The 23,336-nt window shown below is 37.9% G+C and overlaps 1 protein-coding gene and 1 non-coding gene across 2 annotated transcripts in view; both read left to right on the top strand.

Annotated features, from left to right (window-relative positions):
* Faf1 (Fas associated factor 1) overlaps positions 1 to 23,336 on the top strand; it is a 286,921-nt gene that overhangs the window by 248,305 nt on the left and 15,280 nt on the right. The window contains exons 16-18 of the mRNA XM_090334872.1: positions 40 to 120; positions 688 to 765; positions 11,983 to 12,198. Coding sequence (XP_090190998.1) covers positions 40 to 120; positions 688 to 765; positions 11,983 to 12,198 — 375 coding nt within the window. The remainder of the gene's footprint in view (positions 1 to 39; positions 121 to 687; positions 766 to 11,982; positions 12,199 to 23,336) is intronic.
* LOC150061848 (U6 spliceosomal RNA) lies at positions 13,868 to 13,974 on the top strand. Its single transcript, XR_016536079.1, has one exon. It is a non-coding gene; the product is annotated as a U6 spliceosomal RNA (small nuclear RNA).

Consider the following 23,336-nt stretch of genomic DNA (forward strand, 5'->3'; position numbering starts at 1 on the left):
TTTTTTGAACTTGTTTGATCCTTCTTTTTTTCTTTTAAGGATGAACGTGAAGCCAGAGAAAATGTGAAGAGAGAACAAGATGAGGCCTATCGCCTTTCACTTGAAGCTGACAGAGCAAAGGTAAATGTGTCAAGGTACTTCAGGAATATAGAACTGAATCTTGACATCTGAGATCTGAATAACAGTCCTCTTTTCATTTTGAGCAGTAAAACTTCTGAGATCAATGAGCAGAAGTTTCGGTAGAAAGTATTTTTCACATTTTGGGGAAAAAAATCAGGTAATGGAGAGTGTGTATAGATGTAGTATAAGTGAACTAGATGGGGGAAAATGTAGTAATACAAGTTAGCAACCAGAAAGACAGGAAAGGGTGAAGCTATATGAATAGAGCTTTGAGATTGGGGGATCAAAAAGAGAGCTGTAAGGGCTAGAAAGAGGGACAATAGAAAGGTCCAAAGAATCTTCACTGCCTCCTTACTCAGAGCTATTAAAGGTTTTATAGAAGAAGCCAGCACTCTCAGAGAGGTATGGTTTTCATTTATTTTATAGGGAGCAACATTGCTGTAACCACAGTGTACCTCTGGATTATATTGAATAAGCCCTTTGGATATAACTTGCTCTTTTTTCCTCTTTTTTTTTTTAAAGGTAAACATATATTAAATGTTTGCTTCCCTTCTATTTTATTGACAGAGGGAAGCTCATGAGAGAGAGATGGCAGAACAGTTTCGTTTGGAGCAGATTCGCAAAGAACAAGAAGAGGAACGTGAGGTGAGACACAAGCTATTTTCAGAACCTAAGTTACATTTTCACTGCATTTTATACTGAGGCTGTTACTATTTCTTAGAACTATTTCTACTTTTCCTGACTCATTTTAACCTAATTTTTCTTTAAAAGAATCATTCCTGGGTCCAGGAGCGTAGCCTAGTGGTAGAGTGCTCACCTCGCACACACGAAGCCCTGGGTTCGATCCTCAGTACCACATACACAGAAAAAGCCAGAAGTGGTGCTGTGGCTCAAGTGGCAGAGCACTGTCCTTGAGCAGTGCCAAGGCCCTAAGTTCAAACACCAGGACTGGCAAACAGAAAAAAAAGAAAAGAAAGAAAAGGAATCATTCCTAATCCATTGTATAAAATTCTTAGTAAACTTGATCATGTACTAGATTTGTATTTTTTCTTTTTTTTTTTTTTGCCAGTCGTGGGACTTGAACTCAGGGCCAGGGCACTGTCCTTGGACACTTTTTGCTCAAGGCTAGCACTCTGCCACTTGAGCCACAGCACCACTTCCAGCTTTTTCTATGTGTGTAGCACCAAGGAATTGAACCCAGAGTTTTGTGCATGCAAGGTGAGCACTCTACCACTAGGCTACACTCTCAGCCCTAGATTTGGGATTTTCTGATTTCTTTAGTCCTATTTCCCTCTATTGTCAAACAAACCCTTCACATTTTTCTGGATATTATCACATTTCAAGAATATAGTGACTATATTTCCCCAATTAAACTCATCAAAAGATATTGTAAGTTACTTCTACAATATCTTGGGTCCCTAAATAGGACTAAGTAATACTTTTCCTCTGGTTTATAGCTACATCAATATAGAGAATTTACATTCACTCACATTGTAAATGTTTTTAAATACTAACTATACATAAAAACAAACCATAATTTTAACAGATAATATAGATCATCCTCCACTTTCCAAAGAGCTCATGAAAGGAAGGTAGGAAGGGGGGGAGGGAGGGAGGGGCCTTGTTGAAGTTAGAATTATAATACTGTATGATTTACTTGTAAAAAGAAGACGCCACTTATCTAGTGTTGAAAAACTTCAAAAATCTTAACTGAGTATTTCGGGAATTCTACTCATCATTCTTAGTCAAAAAAATGCCACCTTTCACATTTCTTTAAATCAAGAATTGTATTGAACACAGAAGAGAAACAGGGATCATAAGATGTTTTTTACCTGTAAGAACAGATTACATCTTGGAGGGAAGATACATGTTTGCAAGGAGAAACATTCTAAGTGACAGGATAATTGAAAGGAAAATACATAGGGAATTCAGAGACCATGGGAAAATCTTTAACAGTTTTGATAATCACAAAATAATGGGAGAAGTAGCAGTCTTGAAAGATGTGTGAAATTACATTATTTGAAAATCAGTTTGTTTATTTTCTAACATTGACTACCTGTCATAATGTATAAGACACTATACCTGACAAACCCTGGTTTTCTGTTCTCTGAAGATAGAAAATACTTAGTTGAACATCATCTGTTTTACATATACTTACTCATTAACCATGTAAATAAGATGCAAGATAAGGAATTTCTCTATACAAATAAGAAAACTAAAGTCTATTGAGTCACACATATAGAAATGGGAACAGCCAAATTGTCAGCTAGTCTTTATGACTACAAAAGCTTTTTGTTGTTGTCATTGTCTTTGCTTGTTGTCATCTCCTCGGTCCAGGGGCTTGGACTCTGGGCCTGGGTATAGTCCCTGAGATCTTCAGATCAAGACTACATTCCTACCCCTTGAGCCACAGCACCACTTCCCATTTTCTGATGATTAACTGGAGATAAGAATCTCAAGAACTTTAGTGCCCAGGCTGAAATCTCAGCCTGCTGAGTAGCTAGGATTACAAGCTGGAGCTACCGCACCTGGCAAGACCCAGTTTTAAAACTTAGGATTTCTGCTCCTTCCTGATTTCACACATGATCATTCCCTATTTATAGTTATCTTCGATTAGAGAAGCATGCTAAAAGGTCAAGAGTACACAATTAACTTATTGATCGGGATTTAGTTTGATAGTATATACTTTCTTCTAATGACGTACATAATTGGCCCTGAGCTAAAATTTTCATTATCAAATGTAGATATTAATAAATGTAAGGTCCTTATAGAAGACAGATATCCTTATGGCTCTATATAGATTGATCATTCCTAATCTGAAAGTCCAAAATCTAACATGTTCTGTAATTCCCAAAAGGTTTTGAATGGCAATATAATGCTACACGTGGAAAGTTTCAGACTTGACTTTATGTGATCAATCACAGTCAAAGCATGTTAACACTAAAATTATTATAGAAAGCTACCTGCAGGTTATAGGTATGGAGATATATGTGAAATACAAATGAATTTCATATTTAGATTTATGACTCATTCCTGAGATATCATATAATGTATGTACAACTATTCAAAAGTCAAAAAAAAATTCTTAAATCTGGAGCATTTGTAGTCCCAAACATTTCAGATAGTCTATAGGTGGAGCCCCAGGAAAGGGAGGAAGGACAGAGCTGGTGTTCCAGCTAGTCATCTCTTGCATTTGTCCTTTCGCCTATTCCCTTTTATAAAAGCCAAGTTTAAAAAATACTATGTGCCTTACTCTCCCCTCATCCAAGGTTTACAAAGGCTGTTGTATGTTTCATCATTAAGAAGCTTCATTATTTTTAATCTAGTCTTTTCCAAAGTTTTTGATCTTGTTCATTTGATTGTTTTGCATAGAATACCAGATAACTTTAGCACATTAGGGTACTACAAATCACCATACCAGGGAAAGACCAATATTGTTCAACCTCTATGGAATCTGAGACCCAGAAAGGTTATACAGTTTGCCTGTGGTCAACAAACTGGTTGAACATGTATAATCTGTACAAGAAGCCAGGTCACCTGATTTTCTGTGGTAATACTGCCTCCCATCTAACTGAAACCTAACCCATGTAATTACATTGAGAAACAAGAATGTTTTTATTACTTTTATTATCTACAGTTATTCCCAAGATCCTTTAGAAAAATAAAGTGTTAAATAGTCAAATCATCTTTGTCTATAGAAAACTACTTAGTAGTTGTCATGTGGCAACTGAGTAAAATCAGTAAAACATAGAAAAGCAGATTGTTCTGGTCCTTGGACAAGATAAGAAAAATATTTACAAGGAATATTTATATTTATAAATACTTGTATTTATAAAGGAAAATTATAGAAATTATAACAAACCTTTCACCCTTTCATTCATTCATTCATTTATTTTTGTGGGCCATGGGGCTTGAACTCAGCTTGGGCCCTGTCCCTGTGCTCTTCAGCTCAAGGCTACTGCCCTTCTCTTGAGCCAAGCCCCACTTCCTGTTTTCTAGAGGTTAATTAGAGATAAAAGTCTCAGGTCCTTTTGTGCCCAGGCTGGCTTTGAACCTTTATCCTTAGGTCTCAGCCTCCTGAGTAGCTAGGATTACAGGTGTGAGCCACTGCACCCACCAGCTTAAATCTCTATTTCACTCTTTCTGAAATCACCATCAGTGATGTTTATAAATATGTTTAATTCCAAGGTGTTAAAAAAAGGTACAATAGATGTAGAAATAAGCACTAAGGGAAAATTACAGGAAGATTAATTGAAAGGTGATATTAGTATATTTACAACAGATAGTCCAACAGAGGCACTAAAATGAATATAACAGAGTTCTATGTTTGCTCAAAATGAACCACAAAGTTTGTTCCATATTTCTTTTGAGTAAAAACAGAAAACTGATCATTAGAAGTGCCACTTAGTAAATAGCATCAGCTAAAGACTGATCTAACACTGAGACATCAGAACAGTGCTTCCTCTTCAAGCAGAAGTTTTGTGATGCAGTAAATACTCTGTCCAGCCATAGCTACAACAGCTAAGTTATGTAGGACAGTTCCTTACAGCTTTTTTTTTAAATATAATTCTTTTATTTCAATGTATACAGGGGTTACAGTTACGTTTGTCAGGTAGAGGGTGCCTTAGTTATCACACATTGATTCCCTTTTTATGTTTTTGTCCCCACTTCCATCCCTCAACCCCCTCCCCTCATTTTTCCCCTCCTATTTCAAATAAACAAGTAAACATCTATATAATATACCAGGTAACAAAGTGGGATACTGTAACATTATGAGATTAACCAAAGGGCAACACAAGAGAAGAGAGAAAATCATAAAGAATAACAGTTACTTATAATTAAGCGCTTGTTTCCAAGTCTTTCCATTTCCTTACAAATGGTGCGATGTTGTTCTTTCTAATGACAGCATAGAATTCCAGCTCTTTACAGTTTTTTTTATAGAAAAATTAAGCTCATAAGACTTTGATCTCTTGGTACAATTTAGTAAAATCATCTCTACATCTTTCTGTAACTTCAGTTTCAACAATAGATCTTTTCCTTTTCTTTCACCTATGGAGATAGGACCTTACTACCCAGGCTGACCTCAAACTCACAAACCATTCTCTCATCCTCTAAGTGTTGTTATTATAGCATAAGAAGTGAATGTAATAGTAACTAGTGAATTGTGTGAACTACTTGCCATCCTGAATATTGGGGGTTTTGCCACTGGTTTTTGGACAAGTAAAGAAAATTTCAGCCAAGAGCATGGTCTAGTGGTAGAGTGCTTGCCTAGCATGCAGAAAACACTGGGTTCAAATCCTTGGTACCACATACACAGCAAAAGCTGGAAGTGGTGCTGTGGCTCAAGTGGTAGAGCACTAGCCTTGAGAAAGCCCCAGGACTGGCAAAAAAGAAAAAAGAAAATTTCAGCTAACATTGTACTCAATCAATATTCAGCAGATATTTATTATTTTATTCTGTATATAAATCATTAAATCAGTTGCTATAGATAATTACATTATATATCACGTTATACATATAAAATATAGCCCTGAGAGAGTTTACTGGGTTTTTTTGTTTTTTTTTTTTTTGAGAGTTTACTGTTTAATGGGAGGAGGCAAATATAAATAAATAACTGTTGGAAGACACACTTTATATTATAAAACACTATTGAAATGGACTAGTGCTGAAGATATTTTGAAGGAGCTGATTTTTTAGTTGACTTACAATTAAGACTTCACTGGTAGGTCCAATAACTCATAACTAGAATCCTAGCTACTTGGGAAACTGAGATTAAGAAATTTGAATTTGAGACTAATCAGGGAATATATCTAAGTCCTCCTCTCAACTAATAGCTGAGCAAAATAGTGTGCACCTGTCATCCTAGAGACAGAGGAGGCCTAGATTGAGAGATATGATTCCAGGCCAGATGTGGTCTTAAAAAAAAAAAAAAAAAGTGGGATTCCATCTTAACAGAAGAAATTGGGCATTGCGGTTTGTGCCTGTCATACCAGCAGAAAGCACAAATAAGGAAGATTGTGCTCTAGAAGTATGCCTAGGTAGGAAGCAAGATGCTATCTCAAAAGGTAATCAGTGGAAAAAATGGCTGGCTCAGCTAAAAGTATCCGCCTGGCAAACATAAGGGCTTAGCTTAAACGCCAGTATTCTCAACCAAAAAAATAAACCTTCGTAGAGGGAGGAGCTTTTGGAAGATTAAGAGGATTTTGATGGTTAACAGTGAAATAACAGAAGGTCATTTTGATTGGATTAATTAATAAATGTTTGGACATGGGTTTTGCTCAGAGAAGCATATATGGATAAATTTAGAACACAGTGCAAATAATTAGAGCTATTGTTGAAAGAACCAATTTTTGGAGAATCATGTGTGGAAGAGAATAAACATAAAGTTACTACCTGTTGCATTTTTGCTCTCCCTTCCCCCTCCCCCCCTTGTCCCCCCTCGCCGTCATGGTGCTTGAACTCTGGGCCTGGGTGTTGCCCTTGAGCTCTTCAGCTCAAGGCTACCATCCTACCCCTTGAGCCACAGTGCCACTTCCTGTTTTCTAGTGGTTAATTGCAGATAAGAGTCTCTCAGTCTTTAGTGCCCTGGCTGGCTCTAAACCCGTGATCCTCAGATCTCAGCCTCCTGAGGAGCTAGGATTACAGGCAGAGCCATGGCATCCAGCTGCATTTTTGTTTTTCTATCCCAAATTGTTTCTGTTAATTTTCAGTGCCTCCTCAAATAGAAAATATTAGGTAACATTAAAGACTATTAAGCAGAAAATGTATTCTTAGAAACTTGGCATTTTCTATTCAGTTTTTTTTATTTTGATCTTTATAACCACTTTACAGTATTTGTAATGGAATTATCATTACTATTTTAAAGATGGAAACAGTAAGATCATTGCAAGATTTTAAAAGTCTGTTCTTAAGTCAGTCACAATGGCTCGTGCCTATAATCCCAGCTACTGGAAATGCAGAGATTAGCAGGATTATACTTCAAGACCAATCTAGGCAAAAATGTTAAGGAGACCCCCCCCCCATCTCACCCAATAAAAAACTGAGCACCTGTCATTCCATCTAGGAAAGAGGCATAAACAGGAAGATCACTATTCTAGCCAGCCTAGGCATGGCTCAAGTGACAGCCTAGAAAGTACAGGCCCTGAGTTTAAACTCCAGTACTGCAAATAAACAATCTCTTTAAAATCATAAGCAACATTTGCCTTGTAAAAGCAGAATCAGCAAGCCAGCCATGGCTTATGCCTGTAATCCTAACTAATCAGGAGGCTGAGTATCACGGTTTTAAGCCATCCCAGAAAGGCAGAAAAGTCTATGAGACTCTTATCTCCAGTAAACTACTCAGAAAAAGCCAGAAATGGCACTGTGGCTCAGGTGGTAGAGTGCTACCTTTTAGTACAAAGAGGCTCAGGAATGGCACCCAGACCCTGAGTTCAAGCCCCAGGACTAGCCAAAAAAACATAGTATCAGAGCTGCTATGTGATATCCATTCAGCTTTTTTCCCTACACTGGAAGAATGAAAATGGGACAACAAGTAAGTTATTAAAGTAAAATTGTTATTGAACCATAGTGCTAAGTATCCAAGACCATAAGACTATAACTTCTTGAATAATTCCACTATGCAGTAGTTGGTTATTGGCTTTATGAACCACTAAAATAGACCAGCAATTCTAATTTCATATCTAAATCACAACCCATGTAAAACATGTGTTATATCCAGCCCAAATCATTTATCTGAATTTTAGCTTAGGAAATATAATCATTAGCCTTATTACATTCCTCTAGCAATAGGTTGGATAATTTGTCAGAAACACAGAATAGCTATAGTATTGGGCCAAACCATTTCTATATGATGTTCATATAAAATGTATTTGTGAACTATCCAATATCATAACTTTAAATATTATTTGTATATTTTAGTTTATATCTCTAGTTTCTTTTTCTTTGAACTCTAGAATTGAAAATCTGATTTCTAGTATATCATTTCCACTTAGATGTCAATATATACACCACAAACTTGGTATGTCTAGTGCTGAACAAATTAGGTTGCCTTCCCATCCACACCTGCTCATTCTGTAATCTTCTCTACTCCACAGAGCAGGTGGAAAATGAGTTTCTTAAGCTAAGAAGTTTGAAATCATTCTTGACTTCTATCACATCCACATGTAAAGAGCAAACCTTGTTACTTACTTCTACTTTCAAAATAAATGCAAAATTCAAATGTTTCTCCATTATTCCCATGACTATCACATTCATGTAAGCCACCATTGTCTGTTTATCTGTTGGATTACTTTAGTGCTCTCTTAACTTGAGCCTGTGCTTCCATTTTTTACTTTCCTATAGTCTGAATTTTTTTTTTTTTTTTGCCAGTACTGGACTTGAGCTCAGAGCCTGAACACTGTCCTTGGACTTTCTCAAGGCTAGAGCTCTACCACTTGAGCCTCAGCACCACTTGTGGCTTTTTTCTATATATGTGGTACGAAGGAATCGAACCTGGGTCTTCGTGCCTGCTAGGCAAGCACTCTACCACTAGGCCAAATCCCCAGCCCTGAATTTTTTTTAATGAGCCCATAAAAATAATTGCCACAGGGCCAAGAGTGTGGCCTACCTGTAGAGGGCTTGCCTAGCTTGCATGAAGCTCTGGGTTCAATTCCTTGGTACCACAAACACAGAAAAAGGTGAAGTGGTACTGTGGCTCAAGTGATAGAGCACTAACCTTGAGAAAGCTCAAGGACAATGTCCAGGCCCTGAGTCAAGCCCCGAGACTGCCAAAATTATAGGCATATCATGTCCCTTAAAAAACTGCAATTGAGGCCGGGAGTTTGGCCTAGTGGTAGAGTGCTTGCCTAGCATGCACGACCACCCAGGTTCGATTCCTCGGTCCATGTACATAGAAAAAAGCAGGAAGTGGTACTGAGGCTCAAGCGGTAGAGCTCTAGACTTGAGAAAGACCAAGGCCCTAAGCTCAAGCCCAGGACTGGCAAAAAAAAAAAAAAAAATGCAATTGTGCCTGGCCCTGGTGGTTCACACCTGTAATCCTACCTACTCAGGAGGCTGAAATATGAGAGTCATAGTTCAGAGTCAGCCTGGGCAAGAAAGTCCATGAGACTCTTATCTCCAATTAGCCATCAGAAAACTAGAAGTGGATCTCATTGTTACAGTATCCCACTTTGTTAACTGGTATATTATATAAATGTTTACTTGCTTATTTGAAATAAGTAGGGAAAAATGAAGGGAGAGAAGGGGGTAGGTAAATGGGGACAAAAACATAAGAAGGGATATCAACGTGTCAGAAGTAATGCATCCTCAATCTGGCGATTATAACTGCCAACCCTCTGTACATTAAAATTTTAAAAATTATAAAAGAAAGAAAACAAGAAGTGGAGCCATGATTCAAAATACTTGAGTGCTAGCCATGAGCAAAAGGAGCTTAGGAACAGCACCTAGGCCCTGAATTCAAGCCCCAGGACCAACAACAACAAACAACCCTGTAATGGTAGCTGGGAATAGTGGTTTACACTGTAATCTTAGCTACTCAGAAGGCTGAAGTCAAGAGGATTGGCATTCCAGGCTGTCCAGGCAAAATGTGAAACTCTATTTGAAAATAAAGGAAAAGGGAATGGGGAAAAGCACACCTCTAATTTTAGCTACTTGGGAAAATGTGACTTGGAGAATTGTAGTTCAAAGCCAGATCAAGAAGAAAAGTCAACTAGAGTCAACTTCCAAAATAATGAGCCCAAAACTGGTTGGATGGATAGAGTACCAGCCAAGCAAGTGTGAAACCCTGAGTTCAAACTCCAGTACCACACAGAAAAAAAATAGACTGCGGTAAGGACATGGCTTAATTGATAGAACACCTGCCTGGCAAATTCCTGAGTACAAAGCCCAATACCATCACCACCACTACCACCACCACCACCCCAAAAAAGATAAACCATCTTTGGCTTCATATCTCAAGGTATATCTAAAATCTCCTATTGATTCCAGTTAAATCTGTGCAGAAGTTTCTTTTTTTCTTTTCTTTCTTTCTTTCCTTTCTTTTTTCATTCTGCAGAAAAACCCTAGAGTCTATGTACATTGACTGGAATAATGAGTTACTGTTGTTTATTTTTCTGTAGTATAATCAATTGATTTCAGACAATAATGTAGCATCTGTTGTTATATTGTGGAGGAAAATGCCAAAATAGAAAGCAAGGACAGGTGGATTAAAAGGAAAGCAGAAAGGGAAACCAGGAAATACCAAATTGAGTTCTAATTAAAATATGTGCAAAGAAATAATCATTATGATAATGACAGCAGCACAGCAACTGTCCTCTATTTACAATGTTAACATATAGCATAATGATCAGTGCTAGGAACTTGATGACTTGATTGAATGCTGAACTTCTTAATGTTTTTATTGGCCCTATTTCTTGAATAGAGAAACTAAAAGTCACAAAGGCTGTTATTTACCAAGTGGCCAGTATTTGTCATCCAGAAAAGCATGTAATCCTAACCATTTAATTACTTTTTTGCAGGTATGTGCCAGTCCTGGGACTTGCACTCAAGGCCCAGGTGTTGTTGTCCCTAAACCTTTCTGCTCAAGGCTACTTGAAGCACATCATTTCCACTTCTAGTTTTTTGTGGTTAATTGGAGATAAAAGTCTCACAGACTTTCTTGCCCAGGCTGGCTTCAAAACATGAACCTCATATTTCAGCTTCCTGAGTAGCTAGGATTACAGGTGTGAGCCACTGGAGCCCAGCTCAATTACCATTTTTTAAACTTCATTGTCAAAAGTTGGTTTCCTGATTGGGTTTGAGAAGTAGCTCCCAGGGAAAAGGCATTACACACATGTTCACTTCCTTTAAAAAAAAAATAGATTAACATTTAAAGCCTTTTATTAAAATGTTACACTTTAGGGCTGGGAGCATAGCCTAGTGGTAGATTGCTTGCCTAGCATGCACAAAGCCACTAGAAAACCAGAAGTGGCGCTGTGGCTCAAGGGGTAGAGGCCAATCACAAGTTCAAGGCCAGCAAGAACTACATAGTAATACCTGTCTCAACAAATTAAAATTAATATGGGCACTAGTGGATCATACCTGTAATCCTAGGTACTCAGTAGGCTGAGAGCTGAGGATTATGGTTTGAAGCCAACCTAGGCAGAAAAGTTCATGAGATTCTTATCTCCAATAAACTACTCAGAAAAAAACAGGAGTGGGGTGTGGCTCAAGTGGTAGAGTGCTAGCCATGATCACAAAGAGGCTCGCAAACAGTGTCCAGGCTCTGAGTTCAAGCCCCAGGACTGGCCAAGATATAAATAAAATTAAATATTTAACAGAAAATATATCTATTAGAGATTTATGTTTTTAAGTAACTTATCACTCTAAATAATACTAACATATGACTCAGTATTTTAAGGGCTCTAAAGTCCATAAAATTTCTACTTGGTAAATATTTTTTCTCAAACATAAATGTAGGAATATGTTTTGGAAATGCTGCTAATAATCTTAATTTACATACCCTATTAGTAGGATACTCGATATATATATATATATATATATATATATATATATATATCCTCAATCATAAATATCTAAGCTCTTTACTTGGTTGGGGTTTTTTTTAGAAATGTTTTATTTTCAATGTAGTTATCTACTGATTTAATAATGTGGCCTCAAGGTGGGATTTATTTTAATTAATTTTCTGTTGAGCTTATAGTAATATAATGAAAAATATATGATTCCTATTGTTCAAGCATTAGACCTGCTTAAATAAGTGTAGCAGTGGTTTTTCAATGAGTGTCTAATAGCTTTTTTCCAGTCTCTCTCCATCCCCACAGTCCCATCTATCCCACATGTTAACACCTGTTTTTATTATCTACTTAGGCCATTCGACTCTCCTTAGAGCAAGCTCTGCCTCCAGAGCCAAAGGAGGAAAATGCTGAGCCTGTGAGCAAACTACGGATCCGGACCCCCAGTGGCGAGTTCCTAGAGCGGCGTTTCCTGGCCAGCAATAAGCTCCAGATTGTTTTTGATTTTGTGGCTTCCAAAGGATTTCCATGGGATGAGTTCAAGTTACTGAGCACCTTTCCTCGGAGAGATGTAAGTTACCATATCTACCTGGAAGTGAGTCCAGATCATTAGGGCTGGGAAAAGTAATCCAAGAAATGTCAAGTGATATAGAACATCCAAAACTCCTTCCTTGTTCTACACACCATTTTTCTTCTTAGCTTTCAGAGGAAGTATGGCTTCCCAAGCCCAGAAGCCTATGTTAGAAATTAGGAAACTGGATCTTCTGTCTTTATTATCTAGCTGTTTCCCCTAGCCTAGCTTCTACACAATCTTTCCTGAGATCTCATCTTTATATACCTAAGAGAATAACTGAGAATTGTGTATTTAACATCTTAAGATCAAAATCAATGATTATAGGTTCACTAAGAATGAGTTATGCAAGGGCTGGGAGTTTGACCTAGTGGTAGAGTGCTTGCCTAGCCTGCATGAAGATTCCTCGGTACAAAATACATAGAAAAAAAGTCAGAAGGCCGGGAGTTTGGCCTAGTGGTTAAAGTGCTTGCCTAGCATGCACGAAGACCCGGGTTCGATTCCTCAGTACCACATACATAGAAAAAAGCCAGAAGTGGTGCTGAGGCTCAAGTGGCAGAGCTCTAGCCTTGAGAAAGTCCAAGGACAGTGCTCAGGCCCTGAGCTCAAGCCCAGGACTGGCAAAAGAAAAGAAAAGAAAAAAAAGTCAGAAGTGGTGCTGTGGCTCCTAGTGGTAGAGATCTAGCCTGAAGAAAGCCCAAGGACAGTGCTCAGGTGGAGGTCAAGCCCCAGGAGTAGTTTAAAAAAAAAAAAGAAGAAGAATGAGTTTTGCTAAATGAAGAGTATTTTGTAATTTGATAGTTTTACTACCCTGGGAAGTTGAGGTAATGACATATGTTCACTATGTGTATTTCACCCCCTACTTCTGGAGCAAAGTAGAGATGTTGATCTACAGTTAGGTAGCTCCGTTGTTGATTAGATGTTGTGTCCAGAAAATGCTGACTGCCATGTCCCTACAGGGAATCAAGAGATGGTATATTTAACCCTTCATTACTCACCACATTTTGCCAGCCTAAACAAATGTTTATCATATGAATTATGAAAAATAAGATTCAAGAAAACCTTCAAAAGAACTAAACTATAAGTAAAGTAAAACAGCCAAAATTGTGCAAGACTATGTTAAGATATATTCCATGAGCAGAGGTTATATTGAATTAAGCCTAATATACATTAATAATGTATTATAACTGCCAGCAAAGAAAAAAAGCATAAGTTTTAGAAGTGTAAATACAACAGGAGAATAAGTAAATGGTCTTATACAACTCTGCACTTAAACTACTCTTAAAAGGGTCCTTAGGCTTCATGTTGAAACAGGAAGCCTAAAGAAATAGAAACATCTATGACAGGGCTGGAAAGAAGGAAAAAGAACTGTTAATACTGATATCTGAGGAACAAATTCTTCAGGAAAGAAAGACCATGAGAGACATGAGTATTATCTTTGGCTACATGAAGTTTCACTGCTGCAGGGTCAAAACTCTAACCAGTGAGTTGGAGGTTCCAGAGGGCAACATTGGCTTAATATATAAAAAGCACTTCCTAAGAAAGGACTAATTTCCTGATCTTTGGAGATGCCAATTGCTGCTTTTATAGTCAGTGTTCCTACTAGGTCAATGTTCATGCTCGTCTCATTTCTGAGACTATTTCAACTCTTTAAAACACATAGTAAATGGTGCTCGCTTCAGCAGCACATGTACTAAAATTGGAACGATACAGAGAAGATTAGCATGGCCCCTGCGCAAGGATGGCATGCAAATTCGTGAAGCGTTCCATATTTTTCAGTATCTCACTTTGTTATCTGATATATTGGATATATTTGTATTTGGTTATTTGAAATTGGATAGGGAAGGAGGGAAAACAAGATGAGGGGTGGGCGTCGGGGGGGAGGGAAATGGGGACCAAGACATGAGAAAGGGTATCAATGTATATGCACCTTCTATCTGGCGAATATAATGTATCCCTTCTATTAATTACAATAAAAATATATTTAAAAAAACACATAGTAAATGTTAATATTCCTTAATTCCATTGTGATCTAAATTTCGCAATCTGGACTCTCATATTGGTTGTCAGATTTAGAGGATAAAGTCAGAAAACACTAGTGTATCTTTTAACTCTACTACCCATCCATAAATCCCCTGTAAGTGTGCTGAAAATTCTGCCACAGATCAGTAGTCATTGGTAATGGTCCTTTTCTCCACCAGCTGCTCCAAGCTTTTACTTTATTCATGGCAAAAGCATACAAAAATCTGCGTGTATATTTTCCCACCACATATCCAGATTAAAGTCCTTCAGTTCTACCACTGAAGTTGAACTGCAGATGTGTGTGTAGAATGATAGAAAGGGTAACAGTGATGGAGATGTACTGTACACATAAATCAACATGCTGGATGAAACCCCTTTGTACAACTTTTTTTCTCTCTCATTTGTGTGGCTTTAACACTGGACCTGGGCACTGTCCCTGAGCTCTTCAGCTCAAGGCTAGCACTCTACCTCTTGAGCCACAGTGCTACTTCCCGTTTTCTGGTGGTTAATTGGAAATTAAAGTCTCATGGACTATCAACTCCCGTGCCCAGGCAGGCTTGAACCTCTGTCCTCAGATCTCAGGCTTTTGAGTAGCTAGGATTAAAGTGTGAACCACCAGGGCACAGCTCAACTATTTAAATGTTTTAAAAGTTAAAAAAAAAATTTAGATTGTTAAGTAATGCACCTTCTATCTGGTGAATATAATGTAACCCTTCTATTAATTACAATAAAAATATATTTAAAAATGTTTTGAAAGGCCACTATCAGAGGGTTCAGGCTCTGCCTGTCTCTTATACTTTATGTTTGTAATGAAAATGTCTCCTTAGAAAAACTTAAAGAACTTACAGGATAAATTTCTTCCTTCCTAATGTTTGGTTTCAAGTTACTTTCTTCCTGGGCCTCTTGTGAAAAATGAAACTGCTAGAAATATTATTTAAGGACTGTTTTGTTTTTTTGTTTTTTTTGTTTTTTGCCAGTCCTGGGCTTGAGCTCAGGGCTTTCTCAAAGCTAAAGCTCTACCACTTGAGCCTCAGCACCACTTCTGTCTTTTTTCTATGTATGTGGTACTGAAGAATTGAACCCAGGTCTTCATGCATGCTAGGCAAGCACTCTACCACTAGGCCAAACTCCCAACCAGGACTGCTTATTGTATCAAATAAAACTTTTATTTTTATTTATTTAGTCGGTCCTGGGGCTTGAACTTTGGGCCTGGATGCCGTCCCTGAGCTCTTCAGCTCAAGGCTACCATCCTACCGCTGGAGCCACAGCACCAGTTCCAGTTTTCTGGTGATTAATTAGAGATAAGAGTCCCACAGACTTACATACTTAGCCGGCGCCGACGCACACCTGGTGACTCACGCCTGTAATCCTAGCTACTCAGGAGATCTGAGGATCAAGGTTCAAAGCTAACCCGGGCACAAAAGAACCCTATCTCCAATTAACCTCTAGAAAACAGGAAGTGGGGCTTGGCTCAAGAGTAGAGTGGTAGCCTTGAGCTAAAGAGCTCAGGGACAGCACCCAGGCTGAGTTCAAGCCCCATGACCCATAAGGAAAAAAAAGTCTCACGCAGACTTTTTAGTGCCCAGGCTGGCTTTAAACCTCCATCCTCGGATCTCAGCCTCCAAGGTAGCTAGGATTACAGACCCGTGAGCTAGAATTACAGACGCCTGGCTGGAAATTAAGTTTTACAATCTCTAAATGGAGAGCCTATCACTTAAAGAAAATTTACCCCTGTTCTACATTGTTGAAGAAGGCAATTTCCCAGTTTCTTTTCCCAGTTTTTTTTTTTTACCTGACTTCATGTCTATTCTATTCCAAAAAATTTTCCCCAGAACTTTTTATAATCAGATCTCTTTCCTAAGAGAAAACATCAAGCCAGAGAATTTTGCTTATATAGGAGCAATCAGAAGTTTCCCCATACCCATTATTATGCCCATTTTGTGATCTTTGATCAACATAAAGTTATCTGCCACACAATGATTTTCCTGAATGTCCTTGTTAATCATTTCTCTTTCATATGTAACCTCTTCAGTATCCCCTATTTCCCCTTAGGATATTTTTTTTGAAAACTATACAATATGTCACATTCCTGTCTTTCTGACTTTATAGACTATCTTTTAATACTTGTTTCTATCAGCAAGAGATAGGAGATTGCTCACTCTTCACTAAAGACACAGAAAATCTCATACCTCTACACTTTGGCACACTCTTTCCTCTCCTTGAATGTCTACCTACCCTTTACCCTATAATTCACCTCTTGTTCAAATGGCCTAGCTTTTAATGTCTAGCTTAAATGTCAACATGGAAAGCTCTCTCTGGAAAGCTCTCTTCCCAAATTTCACACCTGTGTACCACTCTTCTCTCCTAGCACTTGTTCTGTTGTTCTGCAATGATTCATAGACGTAGTCTGTATTATGTTCAAATTTCTTTCCTGCAGTTCCCACCTTGGTGCCTCATATGTAAGTACTTAGTAACTGTTGTCTTATGTTAATCACTTCAGGTCTCCCCCAAATTTCTAGTTCCTGTCTCATAAAACTCAAGCAGACATTCCAAATCACAGCAAGTTCCCTACACCCACCCATTTTCCAGTTCTAAACCCAGAAAGCACAGGAATCTTTAGGCCTCCTTAAGAGAGAGGTGAGATAAGAGTTAATGGCACTTCATCCTTCTCTAAGTGTTCTTTCAAGTCTAACAACTACTGTTTTTGCAAGACTATTTTGTAATAGCCATCTGTGTCTGCAAGGATTAGGATCTAATTTGTAAAAGTCATCTTAAATTACAGCCAAACTAAAGACTGTTAAAAAGCACATCTTAAGGCATCTTAAGACCTTGCCTCTTTAATAACAAATAATATAAGACTTAACTATAGGAGTCTTATTGTATGTCTTCAGCCTTTTTTCCACAATACAGAGGTTAGTTTCTCACCAGAAGATCTATTAGACGTTCTTCTATGCCCCTGCCACCCCAACCAAAACAATTCTTCATGTTAAGATTTCCCAGCTGTCCAACTATTTACTAAATGTCTGCTGGCCATTATATTTAACTGAACTGAGCTCTGGGGGATTACCAAAATAACAGCAGGCACCAACCTTCTTGAGAAAAATGAGTTATTAAATTGCTAGCAGTTTTGAGTTATTGGCTTTTATTTGGGGGGAGGGGTGTCATTTTGTTAATAACAGTTACCAGGAGTAAGAATGGAGTTTATCTCCAGAATGTAGGTCATAATCTATTTCTTGAACATGTTAGAGCTATAGAGGTATTATTGGTCCCTTTGCCATACCTAGACATTGCCCTGGGAGTGAGTCTTAAAAGTAGAGTAAGGACACTTGACCCCATCAGGAATCCAGAGAGGATCTATTTGCCCTAGGTCCCCTATAGACTTATACCCCAAACATAGGTCTTTTCCAAAATTCTACTTGGTATTTGGTTGATAGTCTCTTACTCTTCTCTGTCACTTCTTTTTTTATTGGTAATGGGGCTTGAGCTCAGGCCCTGGGCTCTATCCCCAGCTCTTTCACGAAAGGCTAGCCCTCTACCACTTTGAGGTATACCTCCACTTCCCGTTTTCTAGGGGTTAATTGGAGGTATATGTCTCAAAGACTTCCTGCCCAGAGTGGCTTTAAACCATGATCCTCAGATCTCAAGTCTCCTTAGTAGCTAGGATTACAGGTGTGAGCCATCGTGTCTGGCTTTTGGCCATTGCCTTTTAAGATTATTGGCCTCTTCACAAATCTGTCAGCAGAAATAGATTTCCACTTTAAAATTAGCCATAGAACAAAAGACTTGATCAACTTTACAGACTATGTAGTAAATGCAATAAATTGCACCTAAGCACCAATATTCTAAAATATTTATACTATAATAGCTTTCATATGCTTCTAATATTACAGAGGAATTGCTTTTTAATTATTTTAGATTGCATTTGGTTAAAAAAAAATCCTGAAGCAAAAGTTGGAATTCAGTTGTCACTGAATTAAGCTTGGTTCTAGAAAACAAAATAAAACAGATGATTGGTAAGATAGGTAGATAGATAGATGGATAGATGGATGGATATTAAGTTGCTGCTACTGAGCTTGCTCCATTCCTCTCAGGTATTAAACACACACACACACACACACACACACACACACACACACATACACACACACACACACACACACCAGTGAAATACAGATATACTCAATAGTGCCATATCTAATATCCATAAATAAGCAGTGTTGAGAAATAAGGGACTGTGACTGTAGAGTAGAACACAATAGTTAGTTTTCTGAAATATAGATTTGATAATAGCTTAAAGCCTTTAATGTTTGCATGATGTATATATATTTTTAAAAAACCCTCAAACTCTTAAGACAAAAAAATCCTTCACCCTTTCTGCTTTATTCTTCTCAGTGCCCAATATTTCTATATTACATGCATACTATCATTAAGCCACAGTAAACTTTCTTTTTTTCTTTTTTGGCCAGTCCTGGGGCTTGAATTCAGGGCCTAAGTACTGTCCTTGGGCTTTCCTCAAAGCTAGAGCTCTACCACTTGAGCCACAGCACCATTTCTGGTCTTTTCTATGTATGTGGTACCACATTTGTACATGCTAGGCAAGTAAATCTACCACTAAGCTAAACTCCCAACCCCACAGTAAACTTTTAACTAAAAGAAATCAAGATCTCTCAAGAATAAAAAACGATTCACAGAGTTATCTCACTTCTTGTTGGAAATATCAAGGCAAGTGGTATTCGGACCATTCACCACATAGGGAATGGGAGACTTTGGGGTAGAATTTACTTGCTTGAGAGCATATATTCATTTAATAACCATGCAGAACATCCATTTCTATCCATGTTGTTGCAAATGACAGGATTTCATTCTTTTTATAGTTGAAGGTAGATACTTTTTTGGCTGTTATATAAATAATGCTGCAATCAACATGGGAATGCTAATCTTTCCCGCCCGCCCTCCCTCCCTTCTTTCCTTCTTCCCTCCTTCCCCTCTTACCCTCCCATCCCTCCCTCTTCCCTCCCTCCCTCCTTCCTTCTTTTCTTCCTTCCCTTTTGTCCATGTGGTGCTATCTCTGATCCTTTGTGTTCTAGGCTAGCACTAGAGCCAGAGTTCCACTTCCAGTTTTTTCTTAGTATTTTACTGGAGATAAGAGTCTCACAGACTTTTTTACTGAGCCAGCTTTAAGTTGTGATCCTCAGATCTCAGCCTCCTAAATAACTAGGATTACAGCCATGAGCCACCAGATCCCAACTCAATATCTCTTTTAACATACTACTTTTATTTCCTTCAGCTATACACCCAATAATGATACTACTATAGCATAGTAGTTTAATTTTGCAAGGAAGCTATTTTCAGCAGTGTAAAAGGATTCCCTCTTCTCCCTACTTAAGATCACTTGTTATCTTCATCTATTGCTTTCTTTTTTTGTGTTCGAGATAAATCGTGTCACTAAGGACTTACAGAATTCTTAGTCTGTGTTAGCTTTTTGCCTTACAACTTTGTATTTTAATTTTGGAATTTTAGTCATGATGTAACATGTCAAGATTCTTCTCTGTTCATATCAATTCAAAATACAACCTGTGTCTGGATGCTTCCTTCTTTCCCAAGATTTGCTAAGATCTCCTAATAATTTTACTCAGTAGGTCCTAGGTTCCCTTAGCTAATATTTTAGCTTCTTTTTCTTGATAGTATCTCAGAGTCCTTGAACATCAAGATTACAGTTATTTGTTTTATTTACTTTGTTGCTAAGTTCAATATTTTCTCAATCTTGTCCTCCATTCCTGATATAGGCATCATATAATTGATTTATTAACTTCTTATAACAACCCTGTGAGGTGGGTTTTTCCTTACTTTGCAGTTAAGCAATCAGGCTAGGCACCAGTGGTTCATGCCTACAATTCTAGCAATTCAGGAGACTGAGATCTGAGGATCGCAGTTCAAAGCCAACCCAGGCAGAAAAGTCATGAGACTCTTTGTCTCCAATTTATCACCAGAAAACCGAAAGTGGCACTATGGCTATAAGTACTAGAGCACCAGCCTTGAGCTGAAGAGCTCAGTGGGGCCCAGAATTCAAACCCCACAACCAAAAGAAAGAAAGAAAGAAAAAAGAAATCAAAAGATTCAGGAAGTGGGGGCCAGGGGCTGGGAGTTTGGCCTAGTGGTAGAGTGCTTGTCTGCCATACACAAAGACCCAGGTTCAATTCCTCAGTACCACATACATAGAAAAGGCTAGAAGTGGTGCTGTGGCTCAAGTGGCAGAAAGCCCAAGGACGGTGCTTGGGCCCTGAGTTCAGGACTGGCAAAAAAAAAAATCCATGAAGCATATTTCAAAGTTATATGTCCAGTATCTGTTGTACCAGGAAGCACTATCTCCATTTTACACATATGAGGACTAAAAGTGTATGTTGTCTTTTAAAAAAGATCATACAGTCAAAAATTGGTAGAGCTGAAAGCTCTTACCTTTGCTGTTATATATCACTGGAATCCTCGAAAAATAATTTAATATGGAGAAAGACCTGTCAAGGATGTATTTAAAGTGAGATGATGAAAGTGCAGCTAGACAAGGCTTAGGAAATGATCATGTATAAAGACTAACAATGCTAGACTATTTGGATAAACAATTCAATCCTTTTTCCTGTCCTTTTTGTACTTGGAGTCAGTCAGGTCTTTGCTGTAATGGTAGCACTTCTACCTGTATGCTGAGTTATACTGAGAGTATCTTGTCTACTGTCTATATTTTAGTTACTTCATCTTTCAAGTGAGGATAGTATCATATGTCCACACAGATATATTGTGTTGATAAGCTCAAAAGTGATAATGAAAACACTGGTAAACAGCAGAAGGCCACGCTGTTTGAGTTAGTAATGTTGAACTACTTCGATCACATTCCAGAAAGTAACTGCTTTCGACCTATCTTTCACCTTTAAAAAATAAGTTTTTAGACACATGCTTCACTCTTAATTTGAGGATGACCTTTACTTTGTCACTTGTATTATAATAGATCCTTCCTTGTAAGGAAGGACCATTATTGTGGTCCCTTTAACATGGGGAAAGACAAGAGAGGCAATGTTTCTGTACACATTAGTAATTGACAAAATTGGGACTGTAATTAGAAACTTTTAAGTAGGTAGACAAAGGAGCTGCCATTTAACAAAGCAATTTATTACTTTGATCAGTGTCACCCTTTTCAATATTCTCTCACCTGTCCCTCCTCGGTCCATCACTTCCCTTACTCTTCTTAATGTTGGATTCTTGACTGCATTTTCCCCTCTTTACCTCTGCATTTGTCTACATCTTTTCTCTTGACCCCATCCCACCTCTCTTGAGTAAAAACCTTTGTTCTTTATTCTAAAGAGAAACCTTTTTCTTTCCATGCACTGCGAATCTGCCCAGAGTACTTCTATGTTCAATTATTTCCTTGAAAGATTAATAAGACTCAACATGTAATTGCACTCACAACTATGATTTGTTATACCAACTGAATACAAAGCAATTTCAGCAAAGGAGAAAAGGTATGTGGGGCAAAGTCCAAATACAGTTATCCACCATCTCAGGGTGTTTTCCCAAGTAAGTGATAGGGCTTAATTTCCCTATCAGCAATTTGTGACAACATGTATGATGTATTACTAATCAAGTATACTTATAGGAACTCTGTGCCAGGTTTTTATTGGGAACTGACCATATATGTATTTCTGTCTCTGGCACATACCAGAAAAGCCAGGCTCCCAGAAGGAAAAGTTCAGTATAAACTACATTATGGTTTAGGCATGATGAGCCACTTCGATCAGTTCTAAGAACTCTTGAAACTCACGAGGCGTCAACGAAGAGCCAACCTTGAAGACAGGTCTTTGAAAGAACATCAATCAGACCTGATATATCGACCCTTTTCTGGACTGATTTAGCCCTTGACTAGTGATCAGTAGTGAAATCCTATATTCAGAGAGAAAACAACCTACACTGTTGATTTCAGCTGTATTTTCCAGAAATCCTGGACTTACCTACTTAAAAGAAACCACATTAACTACTAAGATCTAGCATTGAAAGCAAGGCAAGCCTCCTTAAGTTTCTGCATTTTGTTTGTTATTTGTTTTTTAAGCTCAAGGCTTGAAGTACAATATAATTCTGACTGAATTAAAGCTGACCTAAATACAGGACTAGACAGTGTCATAGATTGTCAGCTATTTAGCTAGCTAAATAAATAAATAAGCAAGTTCTTTATGTGTCTGTTATGTGCTAGTACTCCAAATAGATTAATTCTCCCAACAACAGTTGTTGTCCCCATTATACAGATAAAGACATAGTTTGATAGTTAATTTTCTGTAAGATACACAATATCCAGTACTAGTATTTGATTCTTAAAACCCAGACCCTTTCCCCTTACTATGCTGAATATAAAGTGGAGTGACTATTACTTACTATGGGTAGATATGTTGATGTATTTAAACTATACTTGGTATTCAAAAGTTACTTTGCCCCAGAGCTTTATTTTTTTATATGGTGTTATTTATTTTGTGTGTGCTGTTACCAGGACTTGAACTCAGGACCTTAAGCTCTCACTCAGCTTTTTTGCTTAAAATTGGCTCTCTACCTTTGAACTACATCTCTAGTCCCTGTAAGATTATTTGCAAATCACTATACTGTTCAAGTTTCCCATATCAGAAACCACATAAAATTTTGAAGGCTGTATGTACAATCCAATATGACTTTTATCCAGCAGTAAATAAAATCATTATTTCTGTTTCCAGTATTCTAGTCTGTATAATAGCCCCATTGTAAAGAAAAATACTAGTATCATGTAATTGTGTAAATTAACCTTTTCTAGACATTTCTTATAATTTTCAGAACCAGCACTAGAATTGTAGAGTACATTAGCATGTATGTACATTAGTCTGCCAAATTGCCCTGGCCTCCATTCAGCGTCAACTCCAGCCCCAAACCCAACCTAGGGGCTTCACCCAACCTACACCCTGCTCTTTATCCAGAATCTGGACCCCACAGCTTTTATTTCATTTTCCCTCTTCCTGTGGTCCTTCTGTAAGACCTTGTGTAAGTAATGTTTCTTCATTCATGCTTTTTAGTTTGTAAGAACTAGAAAAGGCCATTATTTTACAGATGAGAAA

The sequence above is a fragment of the Megascapheus bottae genome, chromosome 6, assembly GCF_031878675.1.
Source record: "Megascapheus bottae isolate mThoBot1 chromosome 6, mThoBot2.hap1, whole genome shotgun sequence".
NCBI lineage: Eukaryota > Metazoa > Chordata > Mammalia > Rodentia > Geomyidae > Megascapheus > Megascapheus bottae.